The sequence below is a fragment of the Rhinatrema bivittatum genome, chromosome 11 (assembly GCF_901001135.1).
Source record: "Rhinatrema bivittatum chromosome 11, aRhiBiv1.1, whole genome shotgun sequence".
Classification (NCBI taxonomy): Eukaryota; Metazoa; Chordata; class Amphibia; order Gymnophiona; family Rhinatrematidae; genus Rhinatrema; species Rhinatrema bivittatum.
This window is the reverse complement of record NC_042625.1, coordinates 393,394-405,853: the sequence shown is the minus strand read 5'-3', so window position 1 is coordinate 405,853 and position 12,460 is coordinate 393,394. Positions and strand designations below refer to the sequence as shown.

At 45.4% G+C, this 12,460-nt stretch overlaps 1 protein-coding gene across 3 annotated transcripts in view; it reads left to right on the top strand.

Annotated features, from left to right (window-relative positions):
* AP1B1 (adaptor related protein complex 1 subunit beta 1) overlaps positions 1–11,678 on the top strand; it is a 392,478-nt gene extending 380,800 nt beyond the window's left edge. For all 3 annotated transcript variants that reach the window (XM_029571861.1, XM_029571859.1, XM_029571858.1), the window contains one exon: positions 9,577–11,678. In XM_029571861.1, the coding sequence (XP_029427721.1) occupies positions 9,577–9,651 (75 nt within the window). In that variant the 3' untranslated portion in view covers positions 9,652–11,678. The remainder of the gene's footprint in view (positions 1–9,576) is intronic.
* The last annotated feature ends 782 nt before the right edge of the window (positions 11,679–12,460 follow it).

The following is a 12,460-nucleotide window of genomic DNA, read 5'->3' as shown; positions in this document are numbered from 1 at the left end:
GTGTGTGTCGTCAGTGGACCAGGTTTGGTCACTCCTGGAATCTCTGGGCTGGATCAGAATCATCTGATCTCTTCCCGTTCCCTCAAGTACTTGGGAGCCTGTTTCGACACCCAGAGGGGCAGAGTGTTTCTCACAGACAGGGTGGACAAGATCCAGGGGCAGTTAGCTCGTCTGCTTCGTCCGCCGGTACCGAAGGACTGGGATTATTTACAGGTTCTGGGCTCGATGGCAACCACGTTGGAACTGATGCCCTGAGCATTTGCCCATTTGAGGCCTCTGCAGAGAGCGGCGTTATCCCACTGGAATCCTCTGTCGCAGCAGTATTTTCTGTCCCTGCCTTTTACGGAATCGGCCAGATAGAGTCTGGCCTGGTGGATGACGCGGAGCAATCTGGAAAAGGGAATGCCTCTCGAAGTCCCAGATTGGGTGATGGTCACCACGGATGCCAGTCTTTGGGGCAGTTTTGCATGGGCAAGTCTGCTCAGGGTCTTTGGTCGACTTCGGAGTAGGCGTGGTCCATCAATCAGCTGGAAACGAGAGCGGTGCGCAGAGCTCTAGTATAGTTTCTACCCTTCGTTCGTGATCGGCGGGTGCGAGTTTTCTCGACCATGGTGGCTTACATCAACCGACAGGGGGGAACCAAGAGTCCCACAGTAGCGCAGGAGACTCAGTTGTTCGAGTGGGCAGAGCCTCATCTCAGAGGAATTGCCGCCTCGCACATCACAGGAGTCGACAATGTCCAGGCAGATTACCTCAGCCGTCAACAGTTGGATCCGGGGGAGTGGGCACTCTCTCAGAGAGCCTGGGAGCTCCTCTGCGATCGGTGGGGGACTCCTCAGTTTGATCTCATAGCAACGAGTCTCAATATCAAGACGCAGAGTTCTTCAGCCGTCGGAGGGAGTCCGGGGCAGTGGGGCTTGATGCCCTGGTATGCACGTGGCCGAACAGTGTCCTCCTGTATGGCTTCCCTCCGTGGCCACTTATAGCGAGGGTGCTCAGACGAGTAGAGGGCCATGCGGGGTCAGTGGTAATGGTGGCTCCAGAGTGGCCTTGTTGTCCTTGGTTCATGGATCTGCTGCATCTGGCAGTGGACGGACTACTACACCTGACCCACTTACCGGATCTGCTTTGTCAGGGTCCTGTATTTTCCGATCGGGAGGATCGCTTCTATCTCATGGCCTGGCTTTTGAGAGGAGGCGCTTGCGTGTGAGAGGGTATTCAGAACCGGTGATTACCACGCTTCTCCAGGCATGGCGCCCCTCTACCTCTTTGGCCTATTCCAGGGTATGGAAGGTGTTTGAGATCTGGTGTGGACAACAGGGATTGGATCCTCTTCAGGTTTCGGTGTCCCATATTTTGTCCTTTTTGCAGGTGAGGTTATCCAAAGGTTTCCGCTTTGGGTCCTCTCAGAGGGAGAGAATAGGGGAAGGCTTTGGTTTCCCATCCGGATGTGGTGCGTTTTCTTCGGGAGTTAAGCATCTACGTCCACCTCTGCGTCGTATTTGTCCGGAATGGAACCTGAATCCCGTGTTACGGGCCCTTTGCGAGGAGCCTTTCGAGCCTCTGGGTCGAACTTCTTTGAAGATCCTTACTCTGAAAACGGTTTTTTTGGTAGCTATCTGTTCAGCTAGAAGGATCTCGGAATTACAGGCGCTTTTGTGCCATGTTCCACTTCTCCAGATATCGTCGGATAAGGTGTCCTTGCGAACGGTGCCGTCATTTCTTCCTAAGGTGGTGTCTGTTTTTCATGTGAACCAAACTGTGGAGTTGCCCGGGTTTCCGGATTGGGCTCGGTATCCCTCGATGGGGCGAGAGCTTCACCTTTTGGATGTGAGACAAGTGGTATTATGTTACTTGAAAGTCACTAACGCTTTCCGTCGCTCTGATCAATTGTTCGTTCTGTTCGAGGGTGCAAAAAAGGGTAACAAGGAGTCTAAATTCTCTTTGTCTCGCTGATTGAAAGAGACTATTTCTGCGGCTAATCTATCAAAGGGAACAGCGGTTCCAGTGGGGTTTAGGACACATTCGGCTCAGGTGATGTCTTGGACTGCGTGTCAGCTGGTGTCTCCCCAGGAGATCTGTAGAGCTGCGGTGTGGTCCTCATTGCACACTTTCACCAAGCATTACCGTTTGGATGTGCGGGCATCTGAGGTGGCCCCTTTTGGGGAAAGCGTTCTTAGAGCGGGTCTTTCGGGTTCCTGCCAAGTATAGGAGGGCTTTGGTACATCCCACTTCTCTGGACTGATCTGGATATGTTCAGGAAAGGAAAACTGGTTCTTAACTGCTAATTTTCGTTCCTGTAATAGCACAGATCAGTCCAGAGGCCCGCCCTGAAGATCTCTGCTGAAAGACTGCTTGGTTTACTGCTGTATTGTTTGCAAAGCAGAGTTGCCATTTTTGGCTACGTTTTTTCTCCGTTTACGGTTTTTCAATTATTTTCTAGTTGGTCAGGGGTATCCATGTTAGGAGCCTTGTTCGCTCTCTAATTTACTTATCTTGGCTTGGGTATCAATTAATACTGAGGGACTGCAGGTGGCACACTCGTATATGTGGCAGTGCCCAAAGTTTTGTTCTCTACCTCCATCTACTGCTAGGGATGAATAAAACCCACTTGTCTGGACTGATCTGTGGTATTACAGGAACGAAAATTAGCAGGTAAAAACTAATTTTCCTTTTGAGGTTTCAACTTTGAGTGTTTGCGCAGCAGTGTGCAGAAGCTTGATGCAGAGAGCCTGCTTGTACTGGGTGCAGAAGACATTCGATAAGTGGTCAGGGACAATGGCTGAAGCAGCTCAGGCTGCCCACTTAGAAGCAAGAGTGACCTATGTGGCGGATGCCCTTTATAACATGATCTGGACTTCCGCCAGGAGTATGGTCTCTGTGGTTGCAGCATGGAGACTCCTATGACTGTGAAACTGGTCAGCAGACGTGTGGTCTAAAGCCCAGCTGTCTAGCCTCCCCTTGAAAGGCAAGCTGCTGTTTGAGGAGGATCTGGAACAGCTCATGAAGCAGTTGGGGGAGTTGAAGGGTAATACGTTAATTGAGGACAGGAAAACTCCCCAAGAAGTCCTTTCCTCTGCGAGCTCTGTTCCGAGACGCAAGGAGGTTTCGTGCCGGCGCACAAAAACAGAATTCAGGCAGACAGCAGTCTTTTTCGAGCCCAGTGCAGACCTCCAAGGGATGGTGGCCTCCAGGGGGGAGGTGGAAGTAAGTGTTCTCAGACAATGCGATGACAGTGGCATACATCAATCACCAGGACGTAGCAATGGGAGGTGCAAGAACTGTTTGTGTGGGCAGAGAAACAGCTGGTAAGAATAGCTGCTTCCCATATGGCCAGAGTGGACAACATGCAGGCAGACTTCCTCAGCAGACATCGTCTGGATCTGGGGGAGTGGGTGTTGTCGGTGGAGGACTTCTCCTTGATTCAGGCCAGGTGGGGGCAGACCAGCGGTGGACCTCATGGTGACTCCAGGAAATGCAAAGACGGATCGGTTTTTCAGTCGCAGAAGGGAGGATTGGATCAGAGAGCATCTATGCTCTCGTTCAGCCATGGCCGACACATCTGTTGCTGTACGTGTTTCCACCATGGCCTCTCAAAGGTCGAGTACTGAGGCGTATCTAGCTTCATCCAGGCAGGGTGATTCTGGTGGCACCCGAGTGACTGTGCTGGCCGTGGTTTGCGGACCTTCTTCGTCTAGCGGTGGACGGTCCCATTCGCTTGACCCATCTGTCAGGGTTGTTGCAGTAAGGACCCGTATTTTCAGACCAGGAGGATCACTTCAGTCTAGCGGTTTTGCTCTTGAGAGGCGATGGCTCTGCTTGAAGGCTTATTCAACTTTGATTCAGGCAAGCCACATCATTGGCTTATGTCTGAATGTGGAGAGTGTTCGAATCGTGGTGTTTGCAGAACAAGGTGCAACCTTGTCCCAGGATGGAGTGGTGAACACTGCCATCTTCAGAGTTTCATAATCAGTCCTTGGGGACTCACTTGCCAGTGCCAAATATAGGAGGCCGTTTCACACATTTATTTTACGGGTGAGCCCAGATAACTTCGGATCAGTGGGTCCTCAACATAATTCAACATGAATATGCCCTGGAATTCAAGCGTCCAGTATCAAATGCTTTTATGGCTTCCCTTTGTCACTCTACAGTGACAGTCAATGTTTCAGTAGCTCTTCCCATTGAAAGCAGTTGTTCCAATTCCCAAAGACCAGGAAGGACAAGGCTGTTATTATTTCGACTTTGTTACCCAAAGAGAGGGTTGCTTTCGTACTGTCGGATTTAAAGCGGGTGAACAGATTCGTAAGGATCAAACATTTCAGAATGGAGGTCTTACGGTCGGTCATCATGATGGTGCAGAAAGGAGAATTTCTCACCTCCCTGGACTTGATGGAGGCATATCGTTACATTCTAATTTGAGTAGAGCATCAAAGATTCCTTTTTCATGGTTTTAGGGTACCATTATCTGTTTTCAAGCGCTGCCATTGGATTGGCCATGGTGCTGCAAACCTTTTCCAAAGCAATGATAGTTATAGCACCATCTCTGTGGAAAGAAGGCATCCTAGTGCACCCATATCTGGACAATTGGCTAATACAGACAAAGCCCTGCCAAGCGGCCATTAAGCGGATGGTCCAGATGTTGCAGGAATTGGGTTGGATAGTCAATCTGAGCAAAAGCAACCTATAGTTGTCACAGAAGCTGGTATATCTCTGAATTCAATTCAACATATCCTCAGGTCGTGTCCATCTTCCGGAGGAGTGCTTACAGAAGTGAGGGGGTCAGATCAGGGTGCTTTGAGTGGCCAGAATTCCAAGGGTTTGGAGTTATCTTCAGACTCTAGAATCTGTGGGGGCAACTTGGATGTAGTTCCATGGGCCAGAGCCCACCTGCATCCTCTCCAAAGGACCTTGCTGTTCCCAGTCCCAGCACTACACAGAACAATTACCGCTCCCATTGTACCTGAAGACTGGAGGGTGGCTAATGTAACCCTAATATTTAAAACGGGCTCTAGGGTGATCCGGGAAACTACAGATCAGTTAGCCTGACTTCAGTGCCAGGAAAAATAGTGGAAAGTGTTCTAAATATCAAAATCACAGAACATATAGAAAGACATGATTTAATGGAACAAAGTCAGCATGGCTTTACCCAAGGCAAGTCTTGCCTCACAAATCTGCTTCACTTTTTTGAAGGAGTTAATAAGCATGTAGATAAAGGTCAACCAGTGGAAGTAGTGTATTTGGATTTTCAGAAGGCGTTTGACAAAGTTCTCATGAGAGGCTTCTAGGAAAAGTAAAATGTCATGGGATAGGTGGCGATGTCTTTTCGTGGATTACAAACTGGCTAAAAGACAGGAAACAGCACAGGATTAAATGGACAATTTTCTCAGTAGAAGGGAAGTGGGCAGTGGAGTGCCTCAGGGATCTGTATTGGGACCCGTATTTTTCAATATATTTATAGATGATCTGGAAAGAAATATGACGAGTGAGGTAATCAGATTTGCAGATGATACAAAATTATTCAGAATAGTTAAATCACCAGCAGATTGTGATAAATTGCAGGAAGAGCTTGTGAGACTGGAAAATTGGGCATCCAAATGGCAGATTAAATTTAATGTGGATAAGTGCAAGGTGATGCATATAGGGAAAAATAACCCATTCTATAATTACACAATGTTAGGTTCCATATTAGGAGTTACCATCCAAGAAAGAGATCTAGGCGTCATAGTAGATAACACATTGAAATCGTTGGTTCATTGTGCTATGGCAGTCAAAAAAGCAAACAATGTTGGGAATTATTAGAAAGGGAATAATGAATAAAACGGAAAATGTCATAATGCCTCTGTATCGCTCCATGGTGAGACCGCACCTTGAATAATGTGTACAATTCTGGTTGCCGCATCTCAAAAAAGCTATAGTTGCGATGGAGAAAGTACTGAGAAGGGCAACCAAAATGATAAAAGGGATGGAACAGCTCCCCTATGAGGAAAGGCTGAAGAGGTTAGGGCTGTTCAGCTTGGAGAAGAGACGGCTGAGGGGGGATATGATAGAGGTCTTTAAGATCATGAGAGGTCTTGAACGAGTAGATGTGACTCAGTTATTTACATTTTCGAATAATAGAAGGACTAGGGGGCATTCCATGAAGTTAGCAAGTAGCACATTTAAGACTAATCGGAGAAAATTCTTTTTCACTCAACGTGCAATAAAGCTCTGGAATTTGTTGCCAGAGGATGTGGTTAGTGCAGTTAGTGTAGCTGGGTTCAAAAAAGGTTTGGATACGTTCTTGGAGGAGAAGTCCATTAACGGCTATTAATCAAGTTTACTTAGGGAATAGCCACTGCTATTAATTGCATCAGTAGCATGGGATCTTCTTAGTGTTTGGGTAATTGCCAGGTTCTTGTGGCCTGGTTTGACCTCTGTTGGAAACAGGATCCTGGGCTTGATGGACCCTTGGTCTGACCCAGCATGGCAATTTCTTATGTTCTTATGACTTTTCAGCTTGGAGAAGAGACGGCTGTATTTAAAATCATGAGAGGTCTAGAATCAGTTTTTTACTCTTTCAGATAATAGAAGGACTAGGGGGCACTCCATGAAACTAATCGGAGAAAGTTCTTTTTCACTCAACGCACAATTAAACTCTGGAATTTGTTGCCAGAGGATGTGGTTAGTGCAGTTAGTGTAGCTGTGTTTAAAAAAGGACTGGATAAGTTCTTGGAGGAGAAGTCCATTACCTGCTATTAATTAAGATGATTTATTCTAGGTGGTAGTGACAACGGATTTGAGTCTGAAAAGCTGTGAGTTCATTTTCAGGAACTCTGGGCGTAGGAACAGTGGTAATCAGTGGAGGCCAGTTGTGCTATCAATCACCTGGAGGCGCAAGCAATTCTGTTAGCCGCCCTCAAGTTTTCTCACTGGCTTTGTGGGAAGACGATGAGAGTAAGGTCAGACAATGCCATGGTGGTGGCATACATAAGCCATCAAGGAGGGACAAAGATCCTGCAGATTTCCATAGAAATGGATCTGCTTCTTCTGTGAGTGAAAATGCATCTGCTAGTATTGTCGGCCTCTCACATAGTGAGAGTGGAGAATTTGCAGGCCGATTATCTCAGCTGGCATATCTTAGAACCAGGAGAATTGAGTCTTTCATATGCTGTTTTAGACTTCTTAGTGGCTAAGTTGAGGTTTGCCTATTCTGGATTTGATGGCAACCAGCATGAATGTGAAGGTGGGCTGGTACTTCAGTCCTAGGAAGGAGTCGCAATCAGGCACAGATGCCCTGTTTCAGGAGTGGGCAACGGAGAGAATGTTGGTATTTCCTCCTTTGCCTATGATAGTCTGCAAACTTTTGAACTATTTTCCCTATTGTCTGGCCCTTGAAAGGATGCAATTGGTAAAGAAAGATTATTCTCAGGCGGTCGTAGCCATGCTGATGAAGGCCAGGAAGTTTCAAATTTTTGAGGATTGGTATGCTGGCCATCAGTATGTGCCAAGTCACTCCTCCGTTGATTTTGGAGTTTCTTCAAGAGGACCTTGCTAATGATTTGGCTCTCAATGCCCTGAAGTTGCACGTGGCTTTTTCAGCATTGGACAGCGCAACAGGGAGTTCTCTTCAGCGGGGGGCTATTTTTAGGCCCAATCACGCCAGCATGCTGTCTCCCAAGCAGTACGGGAAGATGTGTCACAGCTGTGGGTTGCAGCGACCGCATTTTTCTCAGAATGCGTCTCCGGAGGGGTTGGGATCTCTGCGGGACCCCTGGGGGGGGGGGGGGACAGCTGGAGCAGGAGGTCGGCTGGGCCGGTTCTGGAGACCCCGGGGGATTGTAGGAGCTGGAGGCCATTTTGGCTGCACGTGCTGGGAGGTCAGGCTGCTGTTTCCGAGTCTTGGGACTCCCCTCCCACGCTGTTTCCTGCTGGTGGCAGGGGAAGGGGAGAGACTCAGGGGAATGCAGATCAGGACTCTTGTTCTTCAGGTCCGGAGGCTTTTTCCACAGATTTTGTTCTTTTCCATAAAGCCTATTTGGCTAGGAAGGAAGCAGGGACCCAAGAGGTCTTTAGCCAGGAAATCTGGGTGACCAAGAAGCCTCGGAGAATTCAAGCGTGTAGGGAGCAAATACAGAAAACTGCGGAGTATCTACATTTTAGATATGTAAAATCAGGAAGATTTGCTGCCAGATTTACTCTTTAACTTTTTCCAAAAATTATTCTAAACTTTAGATAAGTAAATTGAGGCCTGCAATTCATCTGCCTAGATTTAGATTCCTAGGTGTACAGTGCTAAGCACTTAACTTCCACCCGCATAGCCACATACTTCTTAGGACTACATTTTGATGCTTAGCCCTAATTTCTTTTCAAAGAGGCTGATTCATTTGCCTAACTCCCAAATTTAACCCTTTGAGAATTTATCCCAAAGAAGTCTTAATGGTGGGCAGAGGGAGGGAGAAAACTACAGGTTGTGTAGCATTTGTGGCAGGAAATTGGGCAGGTGCAAATGGTCTGTTATCCCTGTAGGACTCAGAACACCTACCTTCTTGCTTACTCTCAATTGAGCTTAGCTCCTAGGAGGGAATTAATATTCCTGAGGTGGTGAAAATAGTGCTCCCTGCCTCGGTTGGGCAGGGCCTGGACTGGAGGCTCCCGGTTCTGTTTTTGGACTGGTCTTGGGACACACACACACACCCTTACACACACACACACACCTTTACACACACACCCCCTTGGTTTTGGCTGTTCTTAAAAAGGCCAAGAGAGAGGAGCAAGGCTGTTTCAGAAAGGGAGGAGCTCAGCGATTAGGACGCAACCTGCACAACTGATCAGAGGGCGCGAGTATAAATTCCCTGAGGGTCTTGGTTGTGGCGATGAGAACCAGGGAGATGAAGGCTGCCTCTGAACATGGATTAAGTTGTGGTGTTATATTTTACACCATTTTCCTTCCACTCCCATGAGTGGCAGCAAGACTTAATCAGAGCTTCAAAAATAAGGACTTCAGTAAAAAGCTTTCTGACACTGCCTGAAGGTTTCTGTGACGGTTGCAGTCTGCTTCTTTTTATTGTAATTTAGCAAATGATGGCAGAAAAAGGCCAACTGGCCTGTCCAGTTATTCTATCCCTACTGCTAAGGATACAACACACATGCTAGCCAAAGAGTATGATCGCCAGCAAGATTCTCCTTATCCAGGACAATCTGTCTTCCTTCTTTGTACGCCTCCATTTTGGGTAGAAGAGCATATATGATCCCCGATTAGTTCCCTCCAGCACCCCATCTTTTCCATGCTTAATCACAAGGTTCTGTAATAATCTAAATAGCCAGCAACTTCCAGCTTCCTAGGTCCCCTTCATAGCCTGTCAAACCAACATTTCTGCCAAGACTTTTAGTTATTACAGAATTTGCAGCCTGCCAGACAGAACCAGGAGCTAGTTTTTGATTCTAATATCCCAATATAATTTAAATAGCTACCATTGTTAGCAAGTCTTCTAGGTCCCTAGTAGCCTATCAGACACAGCCAGCTACTGAATGTGCCTACATTTCTGCTAGGTTTTCTAGTTAGCAGGATTCATTTTTTCTGTTTCCTTTCTCTTTCAGCTGTCACTGAAGTGTCGGGCGCCAGAGGTATCCCAGCACGTCTATCAAGCATATGAAACTATCTTGAAGAACTAAAACATCAGACTAACCCCCTTCTAATTTCCTTCCTTTGTCCCTTCCCAAGTGCAGCTGGAGAAACTTATGCTTGGGACCCAGAGGACTCATATGCATGCCTGTGTTCTGTTTTTTAGTCCCAAGAAAGGACCAAATGCTCCCAGAACCTCCTCCACCTCTTGCTGCTGCTCGAGAATTCTCCTTCCAAACTTTGCCTTTCTGGGTTTCTCTGTTTTTGGGGGGTGGTGGGAGGGTTATCCTCTTTAAACCATTGCACCAGTGATATATTCTTTCTTAAACTGAATTTTACACTAACCCCTGATTGGAAACTCTGTACTTTCCTAATTTAAACTTAATATGTATAAAATCCAAAAGGAATGAAGTAATTGCCTTGCCAGTCTTTATCCCCCATCTACTGGATCACAGTCAGTCCTGTGATTTTTAATATTATGTTTGTGCTTCTTTGCTGAGCCCAGCCCAGGTCACTTACTGGTGGTTGTCTGCCATGTGTTTTGTTTCTTTGTGAGAATTGTACTTCTCCATTGCATCCTGCTGTAAAGGAGACAGCTACGCCTTTATTGCTTTCTCACTACTCCTTGGCTGGGGCGGAGCTGGCTTCCCAGAAATAGCTGGAGCACGGGTCTATTTCTGTGCTAGCCCCTTCATTCTAAGAGTCGGAATGGAATTTCCTGATAGAGAATGCCGAGGGAACTTCCATCTCAAAGAAGGAGGGACAGGCACCCCTTGCTCACAGAGAAATTCATATGTGGTCTTTCCCCTAAGTGTGGCTGCAAGATCAATTATTTGTGTCAGGTATTTAACCAACATGGAAGAACCCAGTTATGTCTTTCCTGTGATTGCCACTGTGGCAAGGACGAGCCCCCAGGCTTTCCTATGTGTGCCTGCTATATTGATCAAATTCCAAATTATATGTGCTTTATTTACTAGAGGAAGAATAAAACTTATGGAACTTGCGCTGTGTGCCAAATGCTAGTGACATCATCAGTCACACTTACTAACCAATGATGTCATCCTTGGCAGGTCAGTTACAGTTTAAAAGAAAAATAGCCCATTTTGTACAATGTGTCAGAAGTGCACATAGTAATTAGTAATACCCTGTGCCAGTCAGTTTTTGGTCTCACATCACATACAGCATGAGTGAGTGAGAGAATGGATGATGCAATGGCTGCTCCTAGCGAAACATGAGAAAAGCAAGGGCAGGAGCTGAAAGTTGCACACTCATGAGCAATATAAAAAAGTGCCCAATAGCTGATGCCATCACAGTTCTGCCTTGGTTTTCAGATGTTGCAGGCAAAGCCATCTATATGGGACAGTCTTCCTTTGGATGAGACTAAGCTAGTACTGAGAATAATTAGAATAGTGTTCTACAACAATTTGATGACGTAACTAGCCAGAAATGTTTTGAGGAAAAAGTGACACTTGCTTTTTTTTTTTTTTCTTTTTTAAATAGAGAACTGATTTGATGGTAAAATAGTTGTGAGATGGGAGAGTAGTGATGCTTGCCATCTCTTTTGAACACACACAATATGCATTGGGTCATTTTTCATTTAAACTTCATATCCTGCTTTTACTGTCTGTATACTGTACAAAAACATGGTAAGTATTTATTGGCTGATAAAGGGCAGCCACACACAAACTACTGAATGCTCTCATTCATGCACAATAACTGTTGGCACTTGAGGGAAATATTTTTCCCCTTTATGTAGTTTGTTGAATACCACGTTTATAAATCAGTGACTAGATATATATATATCTATATCTAGATATATAAATATATCTATATATTGATTGGAGATAAATTAATTGAACACTTTTACATAGACATGTTGCTGCAAGTTTCAACCCAGATGTTAAATACCTATAAGATAGATATATATAGATAGATATATAAATATATATAGAGAGAGAGAGCGACAGATATCTATATCTCTCTATAGATGTATCAATCTATATAGATATATCTATTTTGTTTACTTTCTTGTGTTAATAAAATGAAAGAAAAGATTTGAATAAAGGCAACATCTTGATCATGGTTGATAAACGAACTTGTGTTCTCAGTGTGTGGCGGCTATTCGGTGGCCTTTATTTAGTTGGGCTTTGTTGGTACCTATTGTACATGAGAGAGCAGCTGAGTAGCCAGATAATCGGGTAGGTGCTAGTGTGAGAAAATGTTCCAGCTGAGATTACTATCACAGATGTTCTGGTTTAATTATAGCAGTTAGCCATCCAGAAGTAGATGATGGTCTCAGGATTAGTGTTTACATGACTACAGCCACCATTACAATTGATATTTAATTGCAATATTGACAGCAGAACTCATGGAATAAAATGGTAACGTATCCAGGTTTCTTCATCTAGAACAGTCTATTTCTCAAATCTGATCCACAAGAATCTCCAATGAGTGGGTTTGGGATATCTGTAAAGAATATTCATGAGGTATACTTGTCTATTTAATCAGTCATAATTTGCATATATTAGCCTGAAAACTAGATCCAGTGGAGATGCTCTGGAGCTAGATTGAAGTACATTGGTGGGCTTGGGTAATGAAGCTTTTACTGTAAAGGCATTGCACCTACTCTGCAGGTCAAGGTCCACTATCTTTCACATGCTCTTTATTCTAAGAGTAAAATACTTGTTTACTTATTCTCCTACACAAGCCACATTTCCTGCTCATTAGAGCTTCCAATCTAATGAAGATCAACAGACAATTGTTAAAATTAGTTAATGAAGCTGAAGATGAACAAACAGGCTTAAGATTAAAAGTAGCCTTAAAAAGGTGGGGTTTTAGATGAGATTTAAACAAGGTGAG